This window comes from Camelus bactrianus, chromosome 29, assembly GCF_048773025.1.
Source record: "Camelus bactrianus isolate YW-2024 breed Bactrian camel chromosome 29, ASM4877302v1, whole genome shotgun sequence".
In the NCBI taxonomy this organism is placed as follows: domain Eukaryota; kingdom Metazoa; phylum Chordata; class Mammalia; order Artiodactyla; family Camelidae; genus Camelus; species Camelus bactrianus.
Window position 1 is genome coordinate 1,261,207 of NC_133567.1, and position 25,905 is coordinate 1,287,111.

The 25,905-nt window shown below is 52.5% G+C and overlaps 1 protein-coding gene and 1 long non-coding RNA gene across 5 annotated transcripts in view; one reads left to right on the top strand and one right to left on the bottom strand.

Annotated features, from left to right (window-relative positions):
• PRKDC (protein kinase, DNA-activated, catalytic subunit) overlaps window positions 1–25,905 on the bottom strand; it is a 120,093-nt gene that overhangs the window by 16,991 nt on the left and 77,197 nt on the right. For all 4 annotated transcript variants that reach the window (XR_012503213.1, XM_074355054.1, XM_074355053.1 and 1 more), the window contains 16 exons: window positions 25,451–25,549; window positions 24,176–24,383; window positions 22,465–22,645; window positions 21,502–21,702; window positions 19,909–20,021; window positions 18,704–18,835; window positions 17,322–17,501; window positions 14,464–14,669; window positions 13,699–13,837; window positions 12,821–13,009; window positions 12,009–12,233; window positions 11,176–11,284; window positions 9,737–9,848; window positions 3,809–3,998; window positions 1,388–1,562; window positions 1–191 (listed from right to left, as the gene is read on the bottom strand). Coding sequence is in view for 3 of the 4 variants with exons in the window: in XM_074355054.1 (XP_074211155.1) it covers window positions 1–191; window positions 1,388–1,562; window positions 3,809–3,998; window positions 9,737–9,848; window positions 11,176–11,284; window positions 12,009–12,233; window positions 12,821–13,009; window positions 13,699–13,837; window positions 14,464–14,669; window positions 17,322–17,501; window positions 18,704–18,835; window positions 19,909–20,021; window positions 21,502–21,702; window positions 22,465–22,645; window positions 24,176–24,383; window positions 25,451–25,549 (2,650 nt within the window). In the remaining variant the exon portion in view is untranslated. The remainder of the gene's footprint in view (window positions 192–1,387; window positions 1,563–3,808; window positions 3,999–9,736; window positions 9,849–11,175; window positions 11,285–12,008; window positions 12,234–12,820; window positions 13,010–13,698; window positions 13,838–14,463; window positions 14,670–17,321; window positions 17,502–18,703; window positions 18,836–19,908; window positions 20,022–21,501; window positions 21,703–22,464; window positions 22,646–24,175; window positions 24,384–25,450; window positions 25,550–25,905) is intronic.
• LOC141575565 (uncharacterized) lies at window positions 93–25,897 on the top strand. The gene is made up of 2 exons (XR_012503215.1): window positions 93–228; window positions 1,304–25,897. It is a non-coding gene; the product is annotated as an uncharacterized LOC141575565 (long non-coding RNA).

Here is a 25,905-nt window from a genome sequence, read left to right on the forward strand (position 1 = left end):
CTCCCGCGTGTCCTCGGAACTGCACGCAGAGAGCCCCACGACTCTCCTGGCCTCGCTCCCCTCCATCTCGGCCAGGCAGGCAGGCTCCCCGCGGAGGGCGTCGGCCAGGATCCGGTACGCAGTGCCCAGGAGAACGTTCCGGCTGCGGAAAGCCTGGCCGTCTCTGCTTGAGAAGCTTGACGTGTTCTCACCTGTTGCATGAAACACACACACACGACTTTTTCAGAAGTGAGTACTGTAATTTAAAAAGAAGGTATTCATAGCACAAAAATTGTTTTGTATTAAGAAACTAGTGAAGTCTTGAAGGTTAAGAAACTAACTTCAGACACTGGTGAGGAAATTCCTGAATTCACTGATGACAGGTGTTCTCTGCCCACAGCAGTGACCAGAGTCCAGAGGCTCAACCATTACAACACTGAACAGGGGAGGGCACGGTTCAGTGGCAGAGCGTGTGCTTAGCGTGCACAGGGTCCTGGGTTCAGTTCCCCAGTCCCTCCATTAAAAAATCATAATAAATACATAAACCTAATTACCCCACCAAAAAAAAATACTTTAAAAAATTTTTTTAAATCCCTGAAACTTTTATTTAAGCGTCATCCTGCATTTTGTCAAAACACCTCCCACTGTCACAGAGCCCACAAAGGCTCCCACGTGCTTGCGCGCACACGCTGGTAACCCCGCTTTTAAACTGACGTGTGGCCTTCAGCGAGACTGGCAGGCAGAGGTCCAGGACCACGTCCGACACCCAGCAAGCCCCGCCGGCCACACTGCCCGCCCACCTGTGGGCTGACCGTCCCTGGCCAGACACAGCCCTCAGACGCGTGATCACCGGGACCCCTGCTCGTTTCACACGGCTGTTACCAACCACAGCCAACTACTCCCATGAGAACTGAGTGTCCTCTTGACTCAGCAAACGCTCCTCCTCCCCCTTCCCAACGACCGGATGCCTCTCCCACCCTGGGGTCCGTGTGGAAGGTGCGTCTCTGTCTGCACTGCAGGCGGGCTGACTCTGGCCCTCACAGCACCCGCCCCGCAGGGTGGGGTCTGGGCCAGGCTGGGCACTCGCTCAGCGGGGCCTGCTGGGCAACCAGGACACATACACGAGACCTGGGGTCCGCTACACCCTCAGCTGTAAAGGCCACGTTGTCACAGACGGAGCACTGACGAGGAAGAAGGCTTTCCTGGTACCTTTCTAGGCAGCTCTTGTATGTAAACAGAAAGTTCTCAGAATAATTAAACTGTAACACCCCAAATCTGACTAAGTGTTAAAGAGAACATTTTTAACTTCCACTTCATCTTACAGATAGAGAAGTAAGAGTTCCGAAAGCCTCTGGAGTCCAGGAGACAGGTGGACACCAGCCACGGAAAGGGGCAGGGGCGGCCGTACCCAGCAGGGAGACGGTCCTGAGTGCCGTGCGGACTTGCTCGGGGCGGCTTTGAGCCCGGCTGCGGCTGTGGCTGAGCCGGCAGTAGCTCTGCGCCCACCTCGCCAGCCAGTCCTCCCGCGTCTTTGCCTCTCTGTGCAGCTCCTTCAGCAGTTTCATGGCAAGTGAGAAATTGCCCTGCACAGTACAGGAGAGAAAATGACGGGGACAATTCAGAAGTAAAATCACGGCCCAGGACTCTCCACCGTAAGTTACTGGGTGTCTTTCTGCAAGTCGTGGGGACACAGCTCCCAGTCAGTGCAGCCCAACGTCTTCAACACATTCACGCACTGAGCGACAACCACACCATCTGGTTCCAGAACCTTCCGCCCACAGGCGCTTGCCCCTCACCCCGCCCTCCCTGTGCCTCCGGACCCTCCGGTCACACTTCCTCCCAGGGCAGCAGCAGGTGCGCTGGTCCTGTGTCTGGTGGTGCATCGGAGCTTCCCCCCTTCAGGGCTGAGTGCTGCTCTCCTGCACAGACACACACTGGATCTGCCATTCACCCACAGACAAACTCCCAGGCTGTTTCCACTTTTTGGCTATTTTGAATAATGCTCTTTTTGCTAATCTGAGTGAAAATAAAGACTCTGTGTACAAACGTCTGTGTGGGTGCAGACCCAGGAGTGGCACTGTGGGCACTGCCTGCCTGTCCGAGCAGCTCCATGCATCTCCATGGCCACTGTCCCCAGACCCCCGCACGTGGGACCCTCCTTCTGACCCCAGCCGTCTGGGTGGTGGGCCTGGCCGACGGCCTGCGGACTCTCCACCTGCTTGTGGACACTTGTGCGTCTTCTCGGGAGAAATGTCGATCCAGACGCTCGTCCGTTTCATTGCTGGGTTGTCTGACCTCCTGCTGTTTGGTGGCAAAGACTCCCTTGTGTCTTCTGAACCGCGTCAGGTCTGTGATGTCCACGTGACCCCTCCCCTCATCAGGTCTCTGCACTTGAGCGTCACCAGAGGCCCAGTTCTGAGCTTTACTGAGCAGTCTGTCTGTTTCATTTGGCGGTTGTTACTGGACGTCGTCTAAATCGATGCCTCCAATTCTGCTTCCAAAGACGTTTTCCTCAGACCTGCGCCTTCTAGTGACGGCCCAGCCGTCCTCGTCACCCCTAGCGCCTCCGTCTTGTTGTGTCTCCTTCTTTAAGTGGACACTTCACACTGTTTTCACTCCCACCAGCGCCCAGCTCGAGACTCGTGGTGTCTGTCTCTCCGCTCAGCAGTCCGTCTCCCACAGAACCTCCACCGCAGCTGGGCTACTCAGAGACCTTCAGCAACCTCCCTCCTGGAGGCTCCAGGCCTCCGTTCCAGGCCACGTACGTACTTCACAGTCCACCGCAAACCAGGATCAGGAAACAACCCTCTGCGCACGCAGACGCTGCTGTTCCCAGGGTCTCACATTCAGGGTTCTGTGTGACTGGACTCAGCACCTTCCTCTCCTGCCATTCCAGATGCCTCCTCCTCCAGGGAGCCGCCCCCTTTCCTCCTCCACCCAGCAGTGGGGAGCACGAGTCGCCTTTCCTTCTGAAGCCCCCTGCACCCCCACAGCCAAGCGCCCTGGACCACGGCCAGGCCCGCTGCACCCAGAGCTCATAAGATGGAAGGAGAAATGGCCAGTGCTTCTGGAAGCAGCAGGACACAGTTGGTGAGAAACTCTCTCACTACAGGAAGACAGGAAACATCCATGGCTGTTTCCAGCTTCAAGGCGGGAGCTGCACAGACTCACGAAGGAGGATCTGAGACAAGAGCACGTGGAGAGACAGACGGGGAGGAGCGGGTCCTCGGGAGCCTGACCCTCTGCCTTCCCCGCAGGGACTGATGTGCTGCTCTGGGCTGAAATGCACAGATTCCTGGCACAACACCCGCCTTAAGGAAAATCCTACAAATGAGCTTTTAAACCCACAACACAGAAACAGTCATTATTTCCACTAGAGTAACATTTTGTGCCGTACAGTCGCCATCAGTGTAGGGTCACTGCAGGAGCAAGCTCCCCCGGAACATTCTAAGAGGGTTTAACTACATGAAAAACAGTTTAATACGCCAGACAGTTTATGTGCAACCTTTAAGCAAAGCACACTTACATCAAGAAGGGAATCTTATCAAATGATACACTTCCACAAACTAAAGCTAAACACAATTTATACCTAACTGGTGAGCATTCACTTACCAAACCTGGTACTAGGTTTTCTTTCTAAGTAACAGGAAATAATCACTCTGAAGTGGTTAATAGGTAGACGATAAACTCTCAGAGGCTTTCTGTAAAATTTGAAGTGTTTCCTCAAGTTCACTTTCCCACAAAGGCAGCACACTGACTGCGCGGCTGTCCCTGGCCTCAGACGGAAGGACACGTGAAGCCCTGACCCAGCGGAGGACAGAGGGCCCACCTGCTCGCCCGCGCTCTCCGCCATCCTCATCCTCATGGAGAACCTGCAGCCGGCGATCAGGGACCACACATCTCCCGCAGGGGCCCGCACGTCCACCTCGTCCCCGGAGCCGCCGTCTCCGCCCGCGTCCACACCGCCACCGTCTGGAAGAAGACTAAGCTTCTCCTCTATTTTGCTGAGAAAGAAACATCTACGCAAAGCAAAGAAGAGCGAGAGTTAGCGCCAGACTCACGAGAGGAGGCTCCGACACACAGGCCGCTGCGGGGCAGGGTCAGACGGAGGGCGCGCGGCTGGTAAACCCGCCCTCGTCTTCAGACTAGGACGCTCACGCCCGGCGCGGGAGTCACGCTGCATTCTGATGAGCCAAGTCTTGAAAGATCACCAAGGATAGTTCAACAGAATTCCCAGGTGCCATTTACTGCTCCCACCTCCACAGGGTAAAGATTCAGTCACAACCTGCTCTCTTAACAAGCAGACAGCACACTGGGTTGTGCGTCAGGTCAACACCGCCTTTCTTTTTCCTCCAAATCTAAGGTCCCTCCCAAAGGTGGACGGTGTCAGCAGCGAACAGGTTAGAGCCACGCGGAATGGCACAGACGAGGCCGCACTGCTGGGAGGCCATCTGTATTCACAACCCACACGCCCGACTTGGCTCCGTGACTCTGTTTCCATTATTTTCATGGTCGGTAACACTGACGAGGGGCCTTAACGTGAAAATTCACCCCAGTGAGTGACCAGCTAACCCTCTGTTCACCCAGGGGCTAGCTCCCATTCTCTCGGGAGCGCTGCGGCATGTCTCACGCCATCGGGATCTCCCGCTCCAGTCACGGACCTGCTCTGCGCTCCTCCCCGCCCCCTCCTGCCCAAGGGCCAGGCAAGGGAGCTGGTGCGAACCAGGTGCTCGGTACCGCCCAGAGACGGAGGGGCGGCTGAGGCAGGAGGCTGTGCTGCGGCGTGAACGGGGCTCACGGCTAGGGCGGTGGGGGCCAGGAGGACACGTCCTCTCCCGTGAGAGGGGCCTCCTCCTGGCTCTGAAGAACACACTCCGCTCCAGGCGGCCGAGTAAGGAAGCCCCGGAGAAGCAACAAAGTGAACACAGGCAGGACTGTTCCGGCACCTGCCATTCCTGGGTCAGCCCGGGAGAAGGAAGCCAGGAAGGGCACCCTCTTCCCCAAAACAGCAGAGCCCCGGGTCTGGCCCTGCCCGTGTCCTGCTGCTGCTAACCAGTGGCAGCGCTGGTCAAAACGCAGCTCTGCGCCCCCCGCACTGGCCCACCGGCCGTGGAAGGTTCGCCACCAGACGAGCTCCTGTTCTCTTCCTTCCATGAGGGGCCCTCAACGAGGCCGCCCAGGGGACCGAGGGTCCGACGGGCCCTGAAGCGCAGTGCCTGGAGAAACCGAGCACGGCAGTGGGAACGGGGTCCGAGCCGGAGAAGGAGCCCCAGCCCCCAACATGAAGCCGCAGGGGCCGCAGCGACCGGACGCCGTGTGTGCAGAGCTGACTGAGAACTGAGCCGAGCCTGAGGCAGCAGAGAGCAGGACAGAGCCCACGTCTCAGTGTGACCGGGCTGACCGCCTGCCGGGCAGAGCAACTAATGTCGTCCTGGGAGCCGCACAGGAACTCGGGAGTCCACGCCAGGGAACATCCACATTTGCTACGATACAACCCAAAATTAATGGATATTCAAAGAACCAAGGAAACGTATCCATTTTCAGTGGAAAGGACAAGGAAGCAGGCATCAACTCCAAGCTGACCCACAGGCTGGAAGGGTCATGTAAGGGCCCTAACACAGCTATTTTAACTATCGCCAGTGGGCCAAGAAAATACACATGGAATAAATGAAAAGGCAGGGATCTTCGTAGAGAGAGAGTGTAACAAGAGCTAAATGGACATTTTATTGAAAAATACGATACCTGAAATAGAACATTCACTGGACTGACTTAAGAGGAAACAACAGTGCATCAGAAGGCAGCCCGACAGAAATAACGTGTTCTGAAGGGCGAGGGGAAACCAGACTGAAGACAAGTGAAGAGAGCCTCAGGGTCTCAAATGTGTGTGACTGGCACCCCACAGAGAGAGAAAACCTGGGGCAAAAGACCCTGAAAAACAGTAACAGAAAACTCCCCAAATTTGGGGACATAGAGGAACAGATTCAAGAAGCTTAGCGGAGCTCAAACTGGATAAATCCTGAGGGAAACGCAAATCAAGACCACAACGAGCCACCACCTGACACCTGCCAGCTGGCTGTCACCAAAAAGACCACAAGCACCACATGAGGCGGGGGCGTGGGAAAGGGAGCCCACGGGCACCGCTGGTGGGGTGTGCACTGTGCAGCCCCTGTGGGAGACAGCAGGGAGGGGCCTCAAGAAGGTGAAAACAGAACTGCCACGTAATCCAGCAACCCCGCTGCTGGGTGTTCATCTGCAAAAAACAAAAACACTACTTTGAAAAGATACACGCACCTCAGTGTTCACAGCAGCATTATTTACAATCGTCATGACATGGACGCAATTTAGGTGTCTGTCAAAAGATGAATGGATAAAGCAGATGTGGTGTGCGTGTATATATATATATGTATATATGTGATGGAATACTACTCAGCCATAAAAAAGAATGAACGTTGCCAATTGTAGCCACATGGATAGACTTGGAGAGTATTATGCTAAGTGAAGTAAGTCAGACAAATACTGTATGATGTGGAATCTAAAAAGTACAACAAACTAGGGAATATGACAAAAAAGAAGCAGATTCACAGATACTGAGAACAAACTAGTGGTTACCAGTAGGGGAGAGGGGCAATAAAGTGTGGGAGATACAGACTACTGGGTGTAAGACAGGCTCAAGGATGTCTTATACAACACGGGGAACACAGCCAATATTTTGTAATAACTGTAAATGGAAAGCAACATTTAAAAACTATAAAAACTTAAAAAATTTTTTTAACTTAAAAAAAAGTTTTTTTAAAAGAATACTACCACAGTTAAGTTGTTAAATCCGGGTGTCACAAAGTAGTTTGTGTAAGCCTTATGGTAATAACCACAAAGGATGAACCTGCAGTAGGTACACAAAAGGGCATGATAAAGAAGTCAAGGCACACCAAACAGAAGGTCATCAGATCACACAGGAGGAGAGGAGGGGAAGCGGCCAGAGGTCACATGCCCACAGAGACGTCAGAGGACGACCAGCAAAACGGAGCAGTAAGTCCTGACCCGTCGGGAGTCCCTGAAACGTAAAGGGGTCGGATTCTCCACGTGAGAGGCACAGAATGGCTGAGCGGGTAAAACAAGACCCGACGGCATGCTGCCTACAGGAGACTCACTTCCACCATGACGACACCACCACCAGAGCAAAGACAAGAAAGAGGTTCCACACAGACAGTGACCCGGGTGGAGCAGGGTGAGCTGCACCTTATCAGACAGAGGAGACTTCACGCTGACAACAGCAAGAAGACGCAAAGAAGGTCCTTCCATGACAATAAAGGGCCTATCTGTCAAGAAAACGTAACGGCTGTAAATACGTGCGCACCCGCATCGGAGCACCTGCGTGTACCAGGCAAACACGAGCACAGCTAGCAGGGAAAACAGCAACGCAGTGACGCTCGACACCCCACATCCAACAAGGGACGGGCCTCCCGACAGAGAGTCAGTGAGGAGACAGCCGGCCCGAACAGCACTGCAGACAACACGGCCCCGACAGACGTACGCACAACAGAGGAGACAGAGGATACGACCAGTTCCACACATGCAGGAACCGCATCTGACGAAATTCAATACCCATTCATGACAAAACAAAACTGTGAGAAAACCAGTATGCGAGCAGCAAATAGTTGGAAAGTACAAGAAAAACTCTCCACTTACAACATTAAATACTTAGGAACAAATCTGGCAAGAGACGTCGAAGACCTCCATACTGAAAAACACAAATCACTGAACTTAAACAGGACCTAAACAGACACGCCCCACATCCGTGACTTCGAGGACTCCGTGTTGTTAAGACGGCAGTTCCCAAAGCTGACCTACAGTCGGTCAAATCCCAAACTCTGGGTTTTTGTTTTTTTGGGTAGAAGTTGACAAGCAGATTCTAAGATGTATATATAACTACAAATAAAATAAACGCATTTTTTTATGAAGAAAAGCAAAGTTGGAGAGCTCACCCCCACCCTATCTGAGTCAAGCAACAGTAATGAAGACAGTTTGGTCTTGTGAAAAGAGATACACGTAAGTCAAGGAACAGAACACAGCGTTCAAAACCAGACCCACACACACATGGTCACTGATTTTCAAAAAATGGTGCCAAAGGCCATTCAATGACAGTAAGTAAGACTTTCGAACGAGTGGGACTAGACAAGCAGATAGCCACGTGGAGACAGTGGACGTCTACCCCCATCTTGTACCATCTACAAGAACTACGTTCCACTGGACCATAGACCTAAATGGTAAGAAACTAAAACTAACATTTCTAGAAGAAAACAAAAGGGAGTACTTCTGCAAGATGAGCCTGGAATATCAGCTTGAAGGGTCTCCCACCAGCCACATCTGGGACAACTTGAACACGAAATAAATACTACATTCCATGACATAAACTGGAATCCATGCTCCTACGTTGATAATTAACACTTGAGAAAATGAGTAAACACGCAGATGGGGGAGAAGGAAGGGTGCTCCCTACACGACGTGGGCTGAGGAACATGAGCGAGCATCTTACGAGAAGCGAGACACGGCACGTCTCCAGCGTCTCCCACGCTGACGACCGCTGCAGAGGGAGAAGCGCAGGCCTTGCACACGGGGGAGCGTGGGCATCGCCAGCAAAGCCAGGCAGACACACTGTGCTTCCAGATGTGGCGCCGCTGGACAAGGACCCCAGCAGTACCGGGCCCAGCGCATCACCTGGGGGTGAAGTCGGTCACGAGGACACACAGACCAAACCAACCTGAGGTGAACGCCTCGGAAGTGTCAGTGTCACGAGGGACGGCCGAGGAGCTAACTGTCCCCGACTAAAGGAGACTGAGCAGACCTCCCAGCTAAATGCGAACACGACTCTGCACGGGGTCCCATCCCAGGAGAGGAGAAAGTGCTTTGAAGCTCACCAACGGGACAGCTGACGACACTGGAGCTGAGGCCGCAGAATGAAATGAAAACAGACGCCACTGCGGCGCTGCGGCTCTCGTGCGCCCTTCTCTTAGGGAAGGTGACTGGTAAGAGGCAGAGACGCTCGTGTGCAGCTCACCCTGCGGTGGCTCAAAGAACACACACGCGTACGTGGAGAGAGAAAGAGAACAAAGCTAATGCGGCATGATGTCAAAATGTTAAAAACTGTGAATCTGGGTAAAAGGCGCACAATGGAGTTCTGCTTTTCTTGCAGCTTTTCTACAGATAAGAACATATCTCAAAATAAAAAGTTTTAAAAGTTTAAAAAATCAAAAGTATAAGAAGTACATTTTTAAAAAGCTGTAGTAGCAGAGGAAACGGTACGACTCGGGGTCACAGTCCTTCAGTCCCGCATGCTGTGTGCATCTGCACACAATCATCACAACCTCGTCTCTGAAATGCATGTTACCATCTGCCTGCAGACTTCCCGGGGCGTGAAATAATCTCAGACCTGCGGAAGCGTGAATACAACTGCGTGGCGGGAGGCAGAAGGCGGGAGGCTCAGAAACCCAGTTGTGACAGCAGAACAAGAAGTTGTGATGCAGCTCCGCTCTGCTGCCACTTCAGCCCTCAACACTCAGCCCTGAGGCAGGAGCAGGACCCTGGCTTCTCCCCACGGGTGCATCTGCAGCCACAGGGAGCTTCGTCAGAACAACCGCAGTGGAAACTGGCCCCCACAAGGCTCAAACCCCCCGTTTTCCTACATCACAGTTTGAGAGAAACGCTACTCTGGCAACTTCAGGAAAGAATCCAAATTCAGCTCAAAAGGCTCACATCTCACCGGTTCATGATGACGTCGTCCCAGACGTTCACGGGGTCCACTTTAGCGTCCGGATACCTGTTCATCCAGGCTCTCAGGAGTCTCTTAAGGGGAGCTTGAGATGACAAATTACCTAAAAATGATATTCGAGTGTGACTATCCCACGGGTTGGTGAAAAGACCGACTTACAATGTGCAGCTGCCAACGGTAAACAGAAACTTCATTCAGATTTCTTGTCCAAATTAAAACATTGTCTCAACTTTCACAGCAGGAGCACAAAGTTACCATTTAATATTTTCTGACAGTGAAACTCAATTTCTTAAGGCTACAGAGGAAAGATGAGAAAATAAGAGTTTTTGCATTCGGCACAGGTCCACAGCCCTCCACCCACAATTCCAAAATCTAAAAAGCGCTGAAAACTGACAAGTTTCTCACAGCACTGCACCCGTTTTCTGGCTGGCAAAATCTGACCCGTGTCACCACAGGGCAACTCTGTGCGCGCCAGGCATGGGAACACCCGCAGCGCCTGCCGTCGGCACTGCCAGGCCGGTGCACAAGGCCGCGTCACAGCGGCAGCACCCACACGGCCTGGCTCCGAGCCCTCGGAAGAGCAGTTCACGAGAACCCGCGTGGGACTTAGATCCCATGCTGCTAACGCTGAGCACTTCGGTCTTCTCTCTGCTGGAGGGAAAGCAGTGCTGAGACCACAGTGTAGGTCAGACAGTCCTGAGCTCGGAGTCAGGTTCCTCACATACGAGCTCAGGTGACTTATCTAATCTAAGCCCTTATAACATGAGGAGAAAGACTCCACCTCGTGAGAGGGTTAAAAACTAGGAAATAAAAGAAAAGAGAGTTCGCTGCTGGAGCGGCGCATTGCCGACAGCACGCACGCAGATGATTCTCCAAGTTCAAACTGAGAACAGTTGGGCAGACACTTCTGAACGCCAGTTTTTAGTTCTCTGGAAAGTGTTTCATAGCTATTTTTAATTATTTAGCACAAAAATGGGAATTCAGAGTTACAACTAAAATACGTTACCGTTGTGAAGACGTACGTTTTCCCGTGGACCCTGGGGGCCCCCATCAGCGGCCCCCACCTCCTCCTGCACCCACAGAACCTGCAGCACCTCCAGGCGGGCCGGCCCTCTGTGAGCCCCGCTCCCCGGACCAGGCAGGTTCTGTCCCCACCTCTCCTGTGGGATCCTGTGCTCGCCTCTGTGCCACACACACCACGTGGTGCTGATCACTCACGACCTGCAGCTTCCTCAGTGCCCAGAACAGCACCCGACCATTTTAAACATTTACTTCGACCACCCCAAAGTGCGTGTTTGTACAATAAACTCCAGGCAGTTCCTAAGCCACACATTAAGAAGCGTGTGCTTTCACTAAACAAGAAGATCGCATGCCGACACTCTTCCATGATTATAAAAGGAAAAAACACAGTAGGGACACATGAAACATACCTTCTTTGCTAATAAAGCTGATGAACTCCTGAATTTCGATCAAAGTTTGTACAGACTGCAATTTGGTGAGTCTGCTTCTGTGTAACAGGACGTCAATACTAGAATAATTCTGGAAAAAAGTTATTCAGCTTTGTTTACAAGTCAGCTTACTTTTTAGATTTTAACACAGTTCTTGAGGACAATATGAAATACAGCAACTGTGCTGCAAATGCATCACGCAGCCTGCCTCAAGAGGCTCATAATCAGGCCACCAGAGCAGCTGACACGTGGCCTAAATTTGCTTCAACGTAGGCTTTCTATCACATTTTGGCTCAACAAAATCAATAAAAGCAATAAAATCAGGAACACACCACCTCTGTTGACACCTATTCTTAAAAATGACAACCTCCTGTGATGTAAGACTGCCAACTACAGAAGCCAGTTTTTCTTCTTCAATAGACTTCCTCTCGAGTGTACTAATCAGCCTAAAATTTGTTTAAAAACTAAAATAAAGACAGTGAATGTCAATTTACGCCAGTGACAAAGGTTACCAGAGTCTATACAGGACGCGGCCTTAAGAGAACGAGCCGACAACAGAGGCAGAGACCCAGGTGGGGACACGGCCCGCAGACCCCTGCCTGGCCGCTCGGGGGGAGGGTCTGCAGTGAGAGGAGGAAACCCAAGGGAAGACAGAAGGCGGAACCTCTGCAAGGCACCATCACAGAGGCCAGCGTGCGGAGGGGTCAGCGGAGACAAGTGCAGGGGAGGAGGGCAGGCGTGGACTGCCGTGCATGAGGTGCTGACTGGGAGACGTCGCAGCAACGGCACATTTCGGGTTGGTGCACCTGTGTTACCTGCATGAAAGCCTGAATGCAGTTTTCGACGTAGTACTTGGCACGGTCGATGTCGTCCTGCAGGATGCAGAGGAGGCTCAGCTCCTGGCCGTGGTGCAGCTCCAGCAGGGCGCGCCGGGGCGCCAAGGCCCCCGCCTCGTCCACGAAGGTCAGCAGGGACTGGTCGCGCCCTCCCAGGAGCAGCCCCTTCAGTTTGCTGCGGATCATGTGGGGCAGGTAGGTCTCCTGAGGAGCACAGATCCTGCTTGTGACGCCGGGAAGCGGACCTGCGTCACCCCGTGCTTTTACCACCACAAGACCTTTGGTATAATTTAACAGGTCAAGGTTTAGAGCCAAACTGATGGCGTTGGATGCTTCAAACCTAAAACTACAATTTTAAAAACATTTTCATCTGAAATTGCTCACTTTACAACCACAGAGTAAACAAGGATGTGAACTACAGAAAATGGGAACTACTTTGAGCTGAAAGACAGCTGGACGTCGGGTGTGGCTCAAGGGGCTCCAAGCACAGCTGAGAGCGACGTGCGAGGGGCCGGCCTACTGCCCCGGCACAGACGCAGCAGGAGTCCCCTCCGAGCGGCCACACCAGGAGGTGACGCTCACTTCTAAGGCACCCGCTTACTGTGAAAGGTTAGCTACAAGCAGTAAGCAGTCTAACAAGAACACAGAGTTTGGGGGGAAGTCGGTTTATACAAATATCCTAATAGTCACAACCACCACCTTGTTCTGAAACGCTTTAAGCAACTTCATGAATGAGAAACACAGGCGACCCAGAAGGGGCCTTCAGTGACCGCAGAACGGATTCCACGCACCTGCCAGGACGGCTCACTCCACATTTTATTCAGGTCCGGGGGGTTCTCGCTGGCAACAACGGCTGTGGAACAGTAGGCCAGCGACCTCCACTCGGCAAGCTGGTTGTAACAGTCGAGGGCTGCGAGTTCCCAGAAGTCCTTCTCAGCGTCCGAGGGCTCGCCATCCGCCCACTCCTGTCTGTTGAGAGCCTGGTGGAGGAGAGGCTACATCAGCACAAAGGAGAACGCCTGCCTGGAGGTGGAGTAGCCCCCACACCCAGAACCGCCATCTCAGAGGAGAGGGCCGAGTAACCTGGGAGGAATTAACACAACGATGAAGATAAAAGCCCCACCAGGAGGCAGCCCTACCAATGAAGCCAGTTAATAAACCGAAGCCATTAAATGGCTCATCATAAGCTACTTTACATACTGTGGATTATTTACTTAGAAAGTTCTTAGAGTGAAAATGAGAAAACAGGACATTTACGAACCTGCAGAAGAATTTACCCCCACCAGTCCCCACAGGCCACAGCCCCCGAACTTCCAGGACGTCCCTGCTCCACACCCTCACCCCAAACACAACATGTGCAAAACCGAGCTGAGTCATCTTCCCAAAACCAACTCAAAGAGAAATGACATGACAGCTTCCGATACCGAAACAGCCTGACAGTTTCACAGCGCTTGCTAGGAAGCGCTCTCTGCCTTCTCTCTTGCTCAACCATGTTTTCTTGAAAGGGTTAGAGGCACAACGAAGACGAGCTCACACTTGGCCACCAGGAAACCGTTCTCCGCTACTAACCTTGGTGTAAACGCTAGGGAATAAGGCTGAGACGTTAGGAAGCTCTGAATCCATTCAGCCAAAAGTGCAACAGCCAACAATGGCTGCAGACCAGTGTTACCTCATTGTAACGCTCAGCGGCTTCAGAATAGTCACTTCTTGCTTCTGCTGACAGCGCGTCCTGAGTGACCGGCTTTGTTCCTATCTCACTGCTGAAGATCCCACGGAGGGTGTCATACTCTCCAATCGACCTGTACAGTCTATGAGACAAATTTTTAAAAAGTCCAAATCAGCAGATACCCCAGTATTTCTAAAGTCTTCTTTCTAATGAAATGACATTAAATCAAGATGTTACACATTATATTAGCTAAAAAAGATGTATGTTATTTTTGTTTTATAAAAATACAGTCTTAAAAATGAAGTCACCATTAAATTTTACAACTTTAGCCAGACAGAAGGCAGAAATTATTCTAAACTGCATTTAAATAAAAACCTGAAAAGGTCATAGGTTTACAGTGTATAAACTGACTTATTAAATGAGCCTGTTCCGTGTTAGACTGTCACAGTAACTTCACTGCACGTCTGTGGTAGCCTACGTGGCACCCTTGTCTAGCCCTAAAATTTGGAATGTGCTCAAGAACCCAGAAGCTGGTGAAAATTAATCCTGGTCCTACAACTCCTGCCAGCCTCACTGCCAGTCTCTGACACAAACCAAAGTCTGCCCTGCCCGCGGCCCAGCCTCCCCCGTTTAAGACAGCAGCAGTGACAACAGTTCCTGGGGCGTGGAGCACGTTGCTGTCAGCTTTATGTGTTGCTTTTCTGTCAAAGTGAAGCTGAGGTGTCCCATCACTGTGGGCCCCTAGCAGGGTCGGGGCGCAGGGCTTACTTTGCAAGTTCCATCCATCGGGCAGTATCAGGAGGGAGGCTGGGTGTCCCCCGAGCCCGCTTGGCAGGCGGCTCCCGGGGCGCCAGGTGCAGCAGGGCCTCTTCCAGGAGGCGGATGCCCCCGGGCTGCTGCAGGCTGGCCAGGCTGCTGGTGCTGATAGCTGCGGGGTCAAGGCTCAGCAGATCAGCGTGTGTGCAGCTCACCTCCTGCAAAGGCACAGATGGCAGCTGTCAGGCTGTGGCCCTGTGACCACATCCACACAAGCCGAGCACTAGCTTCACTTCATGCAACTGAAGTGAAGAGGGTCTGACCACCTGTGTTACAGCCAAACATCTCTGTGTGATTACATTAAATTTCCCTCAACATCCAATTAGCTCAAAGGAGGAAATGACCTCTTACTTCTTCCAATCCTGGATTAATTTAAAGCAGCAAAACTACTGTGACTATGGAGACGTTCACGCACATTCTTTATGTGCAGACACAATGGCAGTTTCCAGGAATGTTTTAGCCTGAAGACGCAAGAAAAGCACCTAAAACATGAAGATTTCAGGTCCAGTCCCCCAAAGCATGCGCACCTCTGCTTCCCCACGGCTTCTCCCACCTCCATCCACCCGGGCTGACTAGTAATGTTGACGGAGGACTCCAGTAATCACCACACTGACCTCTACTTTGTGGCTCGCAATTTAAGAGTTCTACGTACACAAAAATAATGAAAAACCCTAAATCGACAGAGAGAGCAGTACGAACAGGACAGCCCTGTCCTGACAGCAGACCTGCGCGTCCCTGGGAGAGCCCCCCGCCATGGCCACCCCTCCCCGCAGCAGTGCCCTGCACGGATGCCCACTAACACGGACCTCTTCCCACTGCGCTGACCTGAGCTCCACATTTGGAATCTTGGAGAACTCAGATTCTCCAAACAAGCGAACAAAAATGTCTGTCACTTGTAGAAGGAACAGGTGGTGGAGGAGACAAGACTCCAACAACCCTGCTTCCACTAACAGCACAGAAAGGCTCCGTCTGAACTGAGGGCGGAGCTCTGAGACAGCACCATGTCATCGGGAGAGGGAGGGCCTGAGTAGGATAATAATATCTTAAAACAAATTTATTTTTAATTTTCAAGTAACCCTCTCAGCCTGTAAATACTGACTGAGCACCTTCTATGTTCCAGATGCTGTGGGAAACAGTGTTGTCCTGACTGCACCCAGTTTAAGATTTATTCCTATTTGCCCAAGAGAAACTGTTTCAGTAGACAAACAGCTTTACTGGGGCAGAGTTCCTTTATACGTAGTCAGGTGCTCACAGTGAGATCAGTTCTAAGTCCGTGTTCAAGATCAACTTGTGTGTGTAATCTTGCCGACACTTTTCTATAAAGAAAGATTTGCTAAGCAAAAAAATTCAGCCAACTGACTTCACTTCTTATAAATTCCAAAACAGAACAGTGGTGATGCCCAGATGTCAGAGTGCTGACTGTCCAATGGGGTTAATACCAGGGCTCCTGCCTGGACACTCATCTCACTGTACCGGGCGAAGGGCCACTTGTCCACTTCAGTTTTCCACAGTTCTGCACACACAACACCTTCAACAAGGGTGCTGGTGGTGAAAGAAATAAAAATTTTATATGAAGTTCAAACAAGCAACGAATAGCACAAATGCAGGGCAGCGAGCTGAGGTACGTGTGGAGTCACTGACTGTTATGGGAAAGTGGCTGAAAGGGGTTTCTCCTGCGAACACCGGCCCCACGCCCTGCGGTGCCTGGACAGACACACAGACAGCAGCTCCAGACAGGAGGCAGGAGAGCTGTCTAGGCCCAAGTTCGGCCCTGCAGGCCCTCAGGCTGCTTGTCCCAGGCTCAGGGCCCACAGCGAGCGAGGGCGACAAGCTGCCTGCTTACTTACGGTCAATGACTCTCCCAACAGCAACCAGAAGACCTAGTTTTTAAATCAACGTTAGGAACAAAACTAGAAATACAGATTTTAAAAATCACTTCAGAATACGATGTAGAGAAACTTGTTTTGAAATACTGACTGAATCAATGCAACTGCTCAGCCTTATGCTTGGCGTCTCAGGGAGAAGCTGAGGGAGGGGCTCTACCTGTGAATCACAGGCCAGCAGAGCAGCTAACGCCTGCGAAGAAACGACGTTGGCAGCCTCCCGCCCCGTCAGAAAGGGCAACGCAGGGACACTGAGTGCCTCATCTCAGGGAACTGCCACCCAGTTAGCTTACAAACGAGAGCTACTGGTAAGTGATATTAAAGAATGTAATTTTTGAATTACTCCAGGGAAGGAAGTACTTACAAAAATACTGAAATGAAACCAAAAGATTGTCTGTGAGGGACTTGGCAACGATCCAAATTTTGAATGGCAAAGAAAACACTTCATACATTGGAAAGTAATTTCCTAGTAAGTAGGTCTGGTAGTTATGAAAGCATGTCTGCACTGGCTCTCTTCTCAAGCCGCGCTGCCCCAGACACCATCCCAGAGCCAGGCCACTGTCCGGAGCGTGCACAGTCCACCAGGGCCCTCATCACGGGCCCCGCCCCCTCCGCCACCAGGCCCCGCCCCCTCCGCCACCAGGCCCCGCCCCGTGTGCAAGCAGGAGCTCCCACAGGAGTGGGCAGGGCTAGGACAGCGCCAAGTGACACTGAAGGGACTGGCTTAGTAAGATCAGGACAACTTTGTGCCAAGTTTCATTTCTCATTATTCTGTCATGGATAAGTGCCTTTCTGAAATACAAATAAACCGCATCGACCCGTCTGGGAAGAGGCGGCCCAGAGAGAGGGCACCGACCGCTCTGTTAAAAGCCTTGTTTCAACCTGGGAAACGGCAGACTCCCGAGGACCCCGCACGAGCAGTCGCACCTGGAGGCAGGAGATGAAGGGCGGGAAGAAGAAGACAGTGGTGCTGAGAAAGTGGCTGAAGTCCTGCAGCACCTTCTGAGTCACGCTGCGTTTCTCGGATGCTGTCTTGTACTTGTCCATCTCTTTCATGATCCCGGAAAACAAGCTGCTAAAGAGCTGCTTGGCGACTATCGGGTCCCTCTGTGGACAGGCAGGGGGACAGGTCACAGCTTCACCTGAGACGCAGACATACCCACACACACACTCTGTACTTCACAGGAGCTGCAGCTGCCATGGACGGGCAGGTCTGGAGTTTACCTGACGACATGCATTTGACACGAGTCTTACAAAAGGCATGACAGCAGGGATTTCAGGACCAGAGACGCAGACTTCAAAGCTCAAGGCCTGAATGAGTCTGGGCCTGCGGTCCCTGCCCCAGGCCAGGGGACAGCCGCCCACGGCTGTGGGAAGATCGGTGCTCAGGGATGGAGCAGAGCCTGGAGCACCCTCAGATGACCAGGCGCCAGCTTTAACTCCTAGAGTCCCATCTGTGGGCCATGAAACTCGGGCATCACCAGCAGCCGCCTCCCGCACACACGGCAGGCTGCCCTGCTCTGTCACCCCAGCGCCACCCTCCAAGGCCTCTAAGAACAGCTCCTGGGAGGCACTGTCTATGTTTTTAAGTGAAGACATGAATGTAGAAGTAAATAAAATTTTCAGTGCCAATGTCAGTTTCTAGGTCTTCACACAGCGCTAGTCACGTCAGCTGTGAGGGCGGCTGGAGGGATGGCAAAGGACTGTGTGCTGCTTCTGCAAATTCTGTCAAAATGTAATTATTTTGATTCATTAAAAGCTTGTGAAACAGTAATGGGCTAAACAGATGTAACCTATTATAAACAATTTCAGTACCGCAAACTCAAGTGCAGTAAAACATAGAGCACTGTGTCTCAGCACCTAGTATAATTAACATATAATACTCTTTGACTTTAAAAGTTATTTCAGTTAAAGTCAAAGGGATTGTAATCAGACTTTCTAGGGACAAATATCCTGTTTCTGTCAAGGAATTCGGCTAGAAAACGCCATTCACTCCTGATATTCTTATCCCCTAACGAGTGAGAAAAGTATTCCCAGCCCTCTGCTACTAAATTCCCAGGGAAGGAAGAACCCCGATCCCCCAGAAAGGGTTTGTATAAGCCATGATTTAAGTGGCTTCGCAACTTACACGTTGTTTCATTCAACGAATGCTGCAGGTAAGAGAGACTGCCCCGTCTGATCAGTGTGAGCAGAACCCCGGACAGAGGCTCACAGAGCCGGGAGCAGCAGGGCCAGGACACATGTGGGACAGGCCAGCCCTCGTGCTGACCCACAAGGCCCTGCCGCCCCGGGCAGGCTCCAGCACCCACCTGGGCCACGGCCTGCAGCGGGGCGATGAGGCTGCTGTGTGGGATCTGGACATCAGGCAGGTCTCCTTGACGGTAGCTCCGGTACAGCACGACCTGCGCGTCCTGCCTCACTCTCAGCTCAGCCAGCACCTCCTGTCACCACGGAAACGGGAAGGTGAGAACCCTCACGCAGGAGTCAGCAGCACGCGCCGTGAGACCGTCAGCGTGTCCTCACGAGTGGATCCGAGACAGCCCTCATCCAGGACGCTCAATCAGCGTGCTTTACCGCATGGGCAATGACACGGCCACATGAAAACCAGAAGATTACTGAAACGTGTCTCACAGAGAAATCTGAGTTCCTCTGAAACCAGAGAACTTGACTTAAAACTTTTTAGAGCCGTAAACCAGGCTCAGATGAGGCAGGGGTGTCAGGGCCGCCCGGCCGCCCAGGCCTCTCCCTGCACTTCCTGCCCACGACCCCGGCTCCAACCCTCAGGAAGCCTGGTCGGGACGAGACTGGACCAGGAGCAGCCGCGTCCCCGAGGCCCTCCCTGCAGAGCTGCAGCTACAGAGACAGAGGGAGCACAGAGGCACGTCTGCTTTTCACGGAAGACACAGCAGAGCCGCTCGGCCACGGCACACGCAGATGTGGAAGTTACATGCTTGAGGCCTTAAACTAAATTAGAACCAAGACAGTTCTTTTGCCACCATCCAGTCTTTACAACAGTCGGTCATAATTACTGATAGGGTGTCACACTGAAGCTATGGTTAACCAAAGTCTCTCATTACTTCCACACTGAGAGGTGTTTAACTATTAATTCCCACCAGGACTGTGTCTGCAGCAGACTGTCCCCTCGCCGGCCACACTCCCTCCACGCCCAGCACCTCCAGGGGCACGGCCTCCCCCTCCGACCACAGCCTGTGGGCCCCCAGGTGGGTCGAGGCTGCGACCTTGAGGTCGGAGGGGCTGAGGCTGTAAGACATCAATCTCAGGGATGACGGGCGGTCAGGCTTCCACCACGAGGAGGAAGCCCGGCGTCCCGGGGGAGCACAGCCCCAGGGCAGAGGCTGTAGTGGGGCTCGGGGCCACCGCACATGCATACGCTAGGCCACACGGACCGAGGCCCCGGGACCAGGCTGCAGGCCAGCAGGCAGGCTTGTCTCCTCAGTGCACGTCCTCTGATAGAGCAGCTGTTACCAACCAAACTCCAGAGGCGGATACAAACCTTCTCCCGCTTTTGTTCAACAACAACTTTCCTGGCGTAAATCAAACTCAGTTTTTCTTGGTCCTTTAAAAATCGTCTGCGTAATCTCAGTATTTCGGCCCGACTATCTGCACCTAAAAACAGAAAGCAGGTTCATTGTTCGTGGCTGACTTTGCCTCCTTCCCAGAATCCCTAAAATAAAAGTGAGAATTTGCTAATCTACTTTTCACCTTTGTTTACTTTTATTTTTAAAACAACATAAGCTCGTGAGGCCCAAAGACCAGCCTGGAGGCGGCCAGCCAGTTCTGGAAGTTGGAGAACAGGTGGTGAGGCCTGCGCCTGAGACAGAGCCTGACGGCCGGAGGGACAGCGGGGCCTCGGGACACAAGGCTGAAGGGGGGTGTGGGTGCAGAGTCAGCCTGCAAGGGGAGAGGCAGGCGAGCTGGAGGACGTCTGGAGCCCCGGGACCCAGCCGCCCTCCACGCGGCCCCCGGCTGGCAGGCAGGAGAGCATGCCGGCCTCTGGGTGATTGACCAGCAGAGAACAGGGCTTCCACGTCCCAGAGGCCAGTCAGCACCCCCATGTGCGGGTACTGTTCCGAACACCCTTCAGTGCCCCACCTGGAACACAGCAGAAAGCCAAGAATCACCAGACCTTCGAGGAAAAAGCATCAAATGAGAAAGACAGGAGCCAAAACAACAGGGAAAGAGCTACTGTTAAAAGCAGACCCTCCAGAAAAAAATTCAGAACGAGATCACTTATCAGAAAGGTCACAGCAGATATTCCAGCGGACCAAGGACTGAAGGGATGTTCAGAGACCAAAAGGGCTCGTGGAAATTAAAAGCAGGGTTTCTTAAAAGCATGCGTTAAAGATCAAGTCAGAGATTTCCTAGAACAGGGAACAAAAGGGATAAAAAACAAGAAAAGTAGAAGCATAATCCATTAGGTCTGACAGTGGAGACAGGATTCCAAGAAGAGAGAACTGGCTTGCAGAAATCACCATCAGAACCACCCAAGGAAAAACATTTCAGAACCGGAACACAGGAGCTGGCAGCCTGAAAGGGCCCTCACGCCCAGAAAAGTGGACACTTCGGTGACATTTCCTAAAACTAGCTTAAAAGAGGAGACCCTAAGAGCATTCCCAGAGCAAAGACTCTGTCCTCACAAAAGACCAGATGAGAACAGAGCTCTGTCCCCACGGGTGCCTGGGCCCCTGCCCACGGGAAGAATGAACAGAACCAAGGGGAAGGGCAGGCCATAGGCCTGAGTGGCCCCCAGACCACGGCCACGTGGAGGCTCAGGGTGGATGCGGGGGCCACAAAGGAGACAGCCGTCCAATGCAGAGGAGACGTGGGAGCAGATGTGCAGAAAGCTAAGCACCTAAGGAAAATAAGCACTAACACCCAGGAAAAATGGCTGTGCAGGACAGGAAACCAGTGCCACGTGACCTGTGCTCAGCCACAGGCCGTACGAGGCTCCCAGGGGGGAGTGGGGCAGCCACGGGACCAGGAATGGACACGGGGATGCCCGGGCAGAGTGGGAGGCTTCCCGCGACGGGGTGGCAGGCGGGGCAAGCAAGGCGGCGGGTGGGCACACCTCCGCGGCAGCACTCACCTTCTGCTCTGTGCTCCACCTCGTCCCCTGGGAGGGCCAGCCTCCTCTTCCCAAAATCGGGTCCCACCGACTTCAGCAGTGACCGTTCCGGCCTCTTGTGGGCAAACAGCAGGGACGAGGATGAGGACGAGGCCGTGTCCACGTCGTCCCCCAGTGGGTCCACACTGCCCCCCGTCAGCCAATGGAAGGAGCCTCTTCCCCCTGCAAACAGGCCTGTCAGGCTGGCCCTGCCACCCACCAGCACGTGCCATGTATGCCTGCAGAGCAGGAGCCACGTCCCAGCAGCAAGAAAACAGGACCTCAGGGGCATCCAAGCCTTGAGTCCTCACTTGACAATAGGAACCATGTCACCTGCTGGTGAGGACGACAGTGTCTCTACCCGCAGGTACTAAGCCCGTGGTTTCTACCATCAGTGTCACAAAATTCCCACTGAAACTGTCCCAAGTGGTCCAACTTCTAGAACCAACAGAATGTGAAAACTCTCAAGGAAAACATCGAAGCACTTATACAAAACGACTTTACTCTACAACTCGCACTGTGCTGGCCAAAGGGAGCAGGTGGACCATTTGAGAAAGACAGTCCAGCAAACCACAAACAGCGAGCGAGTCGAGCTCAGCTCTGCTTTGCTGCCCAGGCAAGCAGGTTTAAATCTGATGCACGAAGCAGATTTTCGGGACAAAACCGAAACAAAACAGACACGTACTGAGACTTCCCCGTTTCTCCCAGTCAGAAAAGACCTGGCCCCCGCTCTTCACTGTGGTGACAGCCCACCACCCGCAGGGGTGGGTGGGGGTGGGCGGCCTGAGCACCCGCCCCGCTCTCTGTACCTCTCCGGGGCTGGTCCTTCAGACACCGCAGCCCTTTCTCCTCTGACTGTCATTCTTCTCGAGGTTCCCTCCCTTTCCCGTCACCGTCACCTCCCTGCACCGACGCCCCGAGGGGCAGCTCCCGCCCAGCACTCGCCTGCGCTCTGGGTCAGCGTGAAGTCAAGCTGCCGCTGCGTGGCCCGGACCTGCCTGGATGCCGCCCCTCGCGCCCCGTCCTGGGCCTGGGTCTGGAGGGCACTCAGGGAGGCCTGCGTCTCCACGAACATCGGGGTGAGGACGGTGCTCCGGAGGCGCCAGTCCGGGTCGATGGTGTACTCCTGCACAGGAGACATCCAACAGGAGGCTCGCACTCCAGCGCCGCGCCCGCCTGGCAGCAGAACCGCGGCGCCTCACCTGTGCCCGTGAGAGGAGCTGAAGAGCCTTTCACGTTTAGAAGAGTTAACGAAGCAGTCATCCGCCTACTGAGAACACCCATCAGCGCCGGCGGGGAGGCACCACTTTTCTACTCCTTACCCAGATGCCACCTGCGGGGAAGCTCAACCCCTCCCAGTGCCCCGCCCAGACGGGAGACACACGGACTGACGGGAGCGCCGGGTCCACGTGTGAACCCTCACTGAAGCGGCTGCAGGAGGGGGAGGGGAGCAGAGCAGGTGAGCACACGTGGCTGCTTCAGAAAGAGAGCTTGGACTCCAAGCAAAGGAAAGAAGACAGCGTCACCAGGGAACGTCAGAACCACTGTCGTCACGACAAGAGAGAACCCACCAGAGTGGGACGTGGTGTGCACGGTGGCAATGGAAACCGGCGCAGCCACCACGGAAAAGAGGGTGGAGGTTTCTCAGGAAACTAAACATAAAGCTGCCATGTGATCCAGCTATTCCATTTCTGGGGTTTATCTGAAGAAAACCAAAGCACTAACTTGAAAAGACATATGTGTCCCAGTGTCACAGCAGCACTGTGGTTTTAGCTTTTTTTTCACAGCTCTATTGTGTTACGATTCCTGCACAGTAAATTATACATATTCCAGATGAAAAATCTGATGAATTTTGACAGATGTGTAAACCCATGAAACCACCACCACAATCAAGACAGCTAACCCTTCCATCGCTCCCCAAGAGGTGAAGTTTTCAAATTCCCAATTTATCCTCCCCCCACCCCCGACCCCGTAACCACGAGTCTGTTCTCTGTGTCCATAGCAGCACCATTTATAACAGCCAAGACATGGAAAGAACCTAACTGTCCAACAACAGATAACTGAATAAAGATGTGGTATATTTATTTAATGGAATACTACTCAGTCATAAAAAGAATAAAATAACGCCATTTGCAGCAACATGGATGGACCTTGAAGGCACTGTGCTTAGTGAAATAAGTCAGAGAAAGGCAAATACTGTATGATCTTATTTATACGTAAAATCTAAAACAAAAACCCAAAAACCCAAGCTCATAGATACAGAGAACAGACTGGTAGTTGCCAGAGGCGAAGTGGGTAGGAGAAATGGATGAAGGGGTCAACAGGTACAAACTTTGTTATAAAATAAGTAAGTCCTGGGGTATAATGTTCAGCGCGGTGACTATGGTTAATAACATTGTACATTTCAAAGTTGCCAAGAGAGTGCAAATTTAAAAACCCGTAACTATGTGACGTGACGGACGTTAGCCAAACTAACTGTAACGATGACTCTGTAATTAATACACACGACATCAAATCGTCACACTGAGCGCCTGGAACAAACGCAATGCTGAGTGTCAGCTACACCTCAACCGAAGGAAAAAGACAGACGTTTACCACTAGCGGACGACACCGACCACAAGCAGGGAGAGCTCGGATCACAGGGACGAGAACCCACCTGAAACTCGCACTCTGACAGAGGGTGCTCAAACATGGGGCTCTGGAAGTCGGGGCTCATGCTGGTCATTTCAAGCAGAAAATCTGTCGCTAAGCTTAAGAAGTGCACTTCTATCTTAGGAGAATATAAGGAATTCAGGGCCAACAAGCGGCCCAAGGTATTTGAAGGCATCCTAGTTTCATGGCTCCAGAAGTTCCGAATCATCAACCTGAAAGGCAGAGAGGAGAGAAGAGGACGAAGCCTGTCCATGTTCCCAGTGGGGACTGTCCGCGTGCCAGCTGGGGACTGCAGCTCATGTCCTGCCAGAGCCAACGCAGGGAAGCCACACGCAAAACTGTCCACAGGGGAACAACGCATGCACTGAAGGAGGGAAGGTTCCAAAACTTGTTATTTAACAAGAGGTGAGAAACTAGGTGATTTTATTCTCAACTCTATTACCTGGGAAGTTTTCTTTTATTTTCATCTTTTTTTTTGATGGAGGGACTGGGCACTGAACCCAAGACCTTGTGTGTGCTAAGCACACACTCTACTACTGAGCTCTTCCCCCCACTCCCCGGGGAGGTTTCAGTGATCAGTATATAACCACCATTTTCGAAACTGAGAAAACCTCAAAAGAAACTATATACAGGCTCTCACTGCCTTGCTAAAACAATTCAGTCCAAAAATTAGTGCCATAAAAAATTCAAAACTTCATATGGACATAAAATATTCAAATTAACCTGGTTAAAAACCAGATTAGGCTTTATAACTTGAGAATGTTTATGAAATCCAATTTTTTGAAGTTCAATGAATTAAAAACCGCAGTACAGCTGAAAGTTAGCGGACACACAGACTCACACGAAGGTCTGTGCCCTTCCCGTGTGATGTGCACACCTGGGGCTGAGTGAGAAGTCACCCCTACACTCCCGTCTCCACCGACGACCCTGCAAGTCCTCCTATTTCTAAAGCTCCAAACACCTCGCTCGACGGGACACTCGTGGTGCGATCACGCCGCCCGGGTGAAATTGGGCACAGTAACGCCCGGCTCGTGCCGGTTCTCATCCTGAAACGCTAGAACTCACGGCACAGCAGAGAGTGCTAGCCACGCCACTCCTTCCAGACTCTCACATCAGAGTAACTTGTCGGGGCTGTTAGGTCTTCATGGATTTAAAGTGCATTTCCATGACACATCATGGAAACAAGAGGCAGACCCTTCCAACACCCCGGGAAGACCCCACACTGGCCGAGAAGGAGCCTCCCTGCGCCGCCAGCCCAGCTGCACCAGGGGACACGTACTGAAGCCCGGGGTTCTCGTCCGTCAAGCCCTGGATCAACACGTCTTTCGCCAACTTGAATACCTCCTGGGAGGCCCCGTCGGCCTGGCTCTCTGGATCGCTGAGAACAGTAACAACAGGACAGCACGTGACTGCTCCTGTCCTCTGCTTTTGCTCTGCCCTGAAGACACTGCCCAGAACTGAGGGGAGGGGATCTGCCCCTCCCACTTCTGCACCTGGCTCGCAGGCCCAGTCCAGGAGGTGGGGAAGAACAGGGCCCCCGCCCCACGGGAAGGGGTCCTGCCAGAGAAGGACCCCTGGCCGTTTCTTTCCTTAATCTTGCCAGATCTTAGCGGGATAATAACCGAGAACAATTACACTTCGAACTCAGCCAGTAATTTCACCCTCTGAATATTCCCCACACGTATGTAAAATGAGTTAAAATAAAGATGTATTTCAATACACTGAAGTAATCTT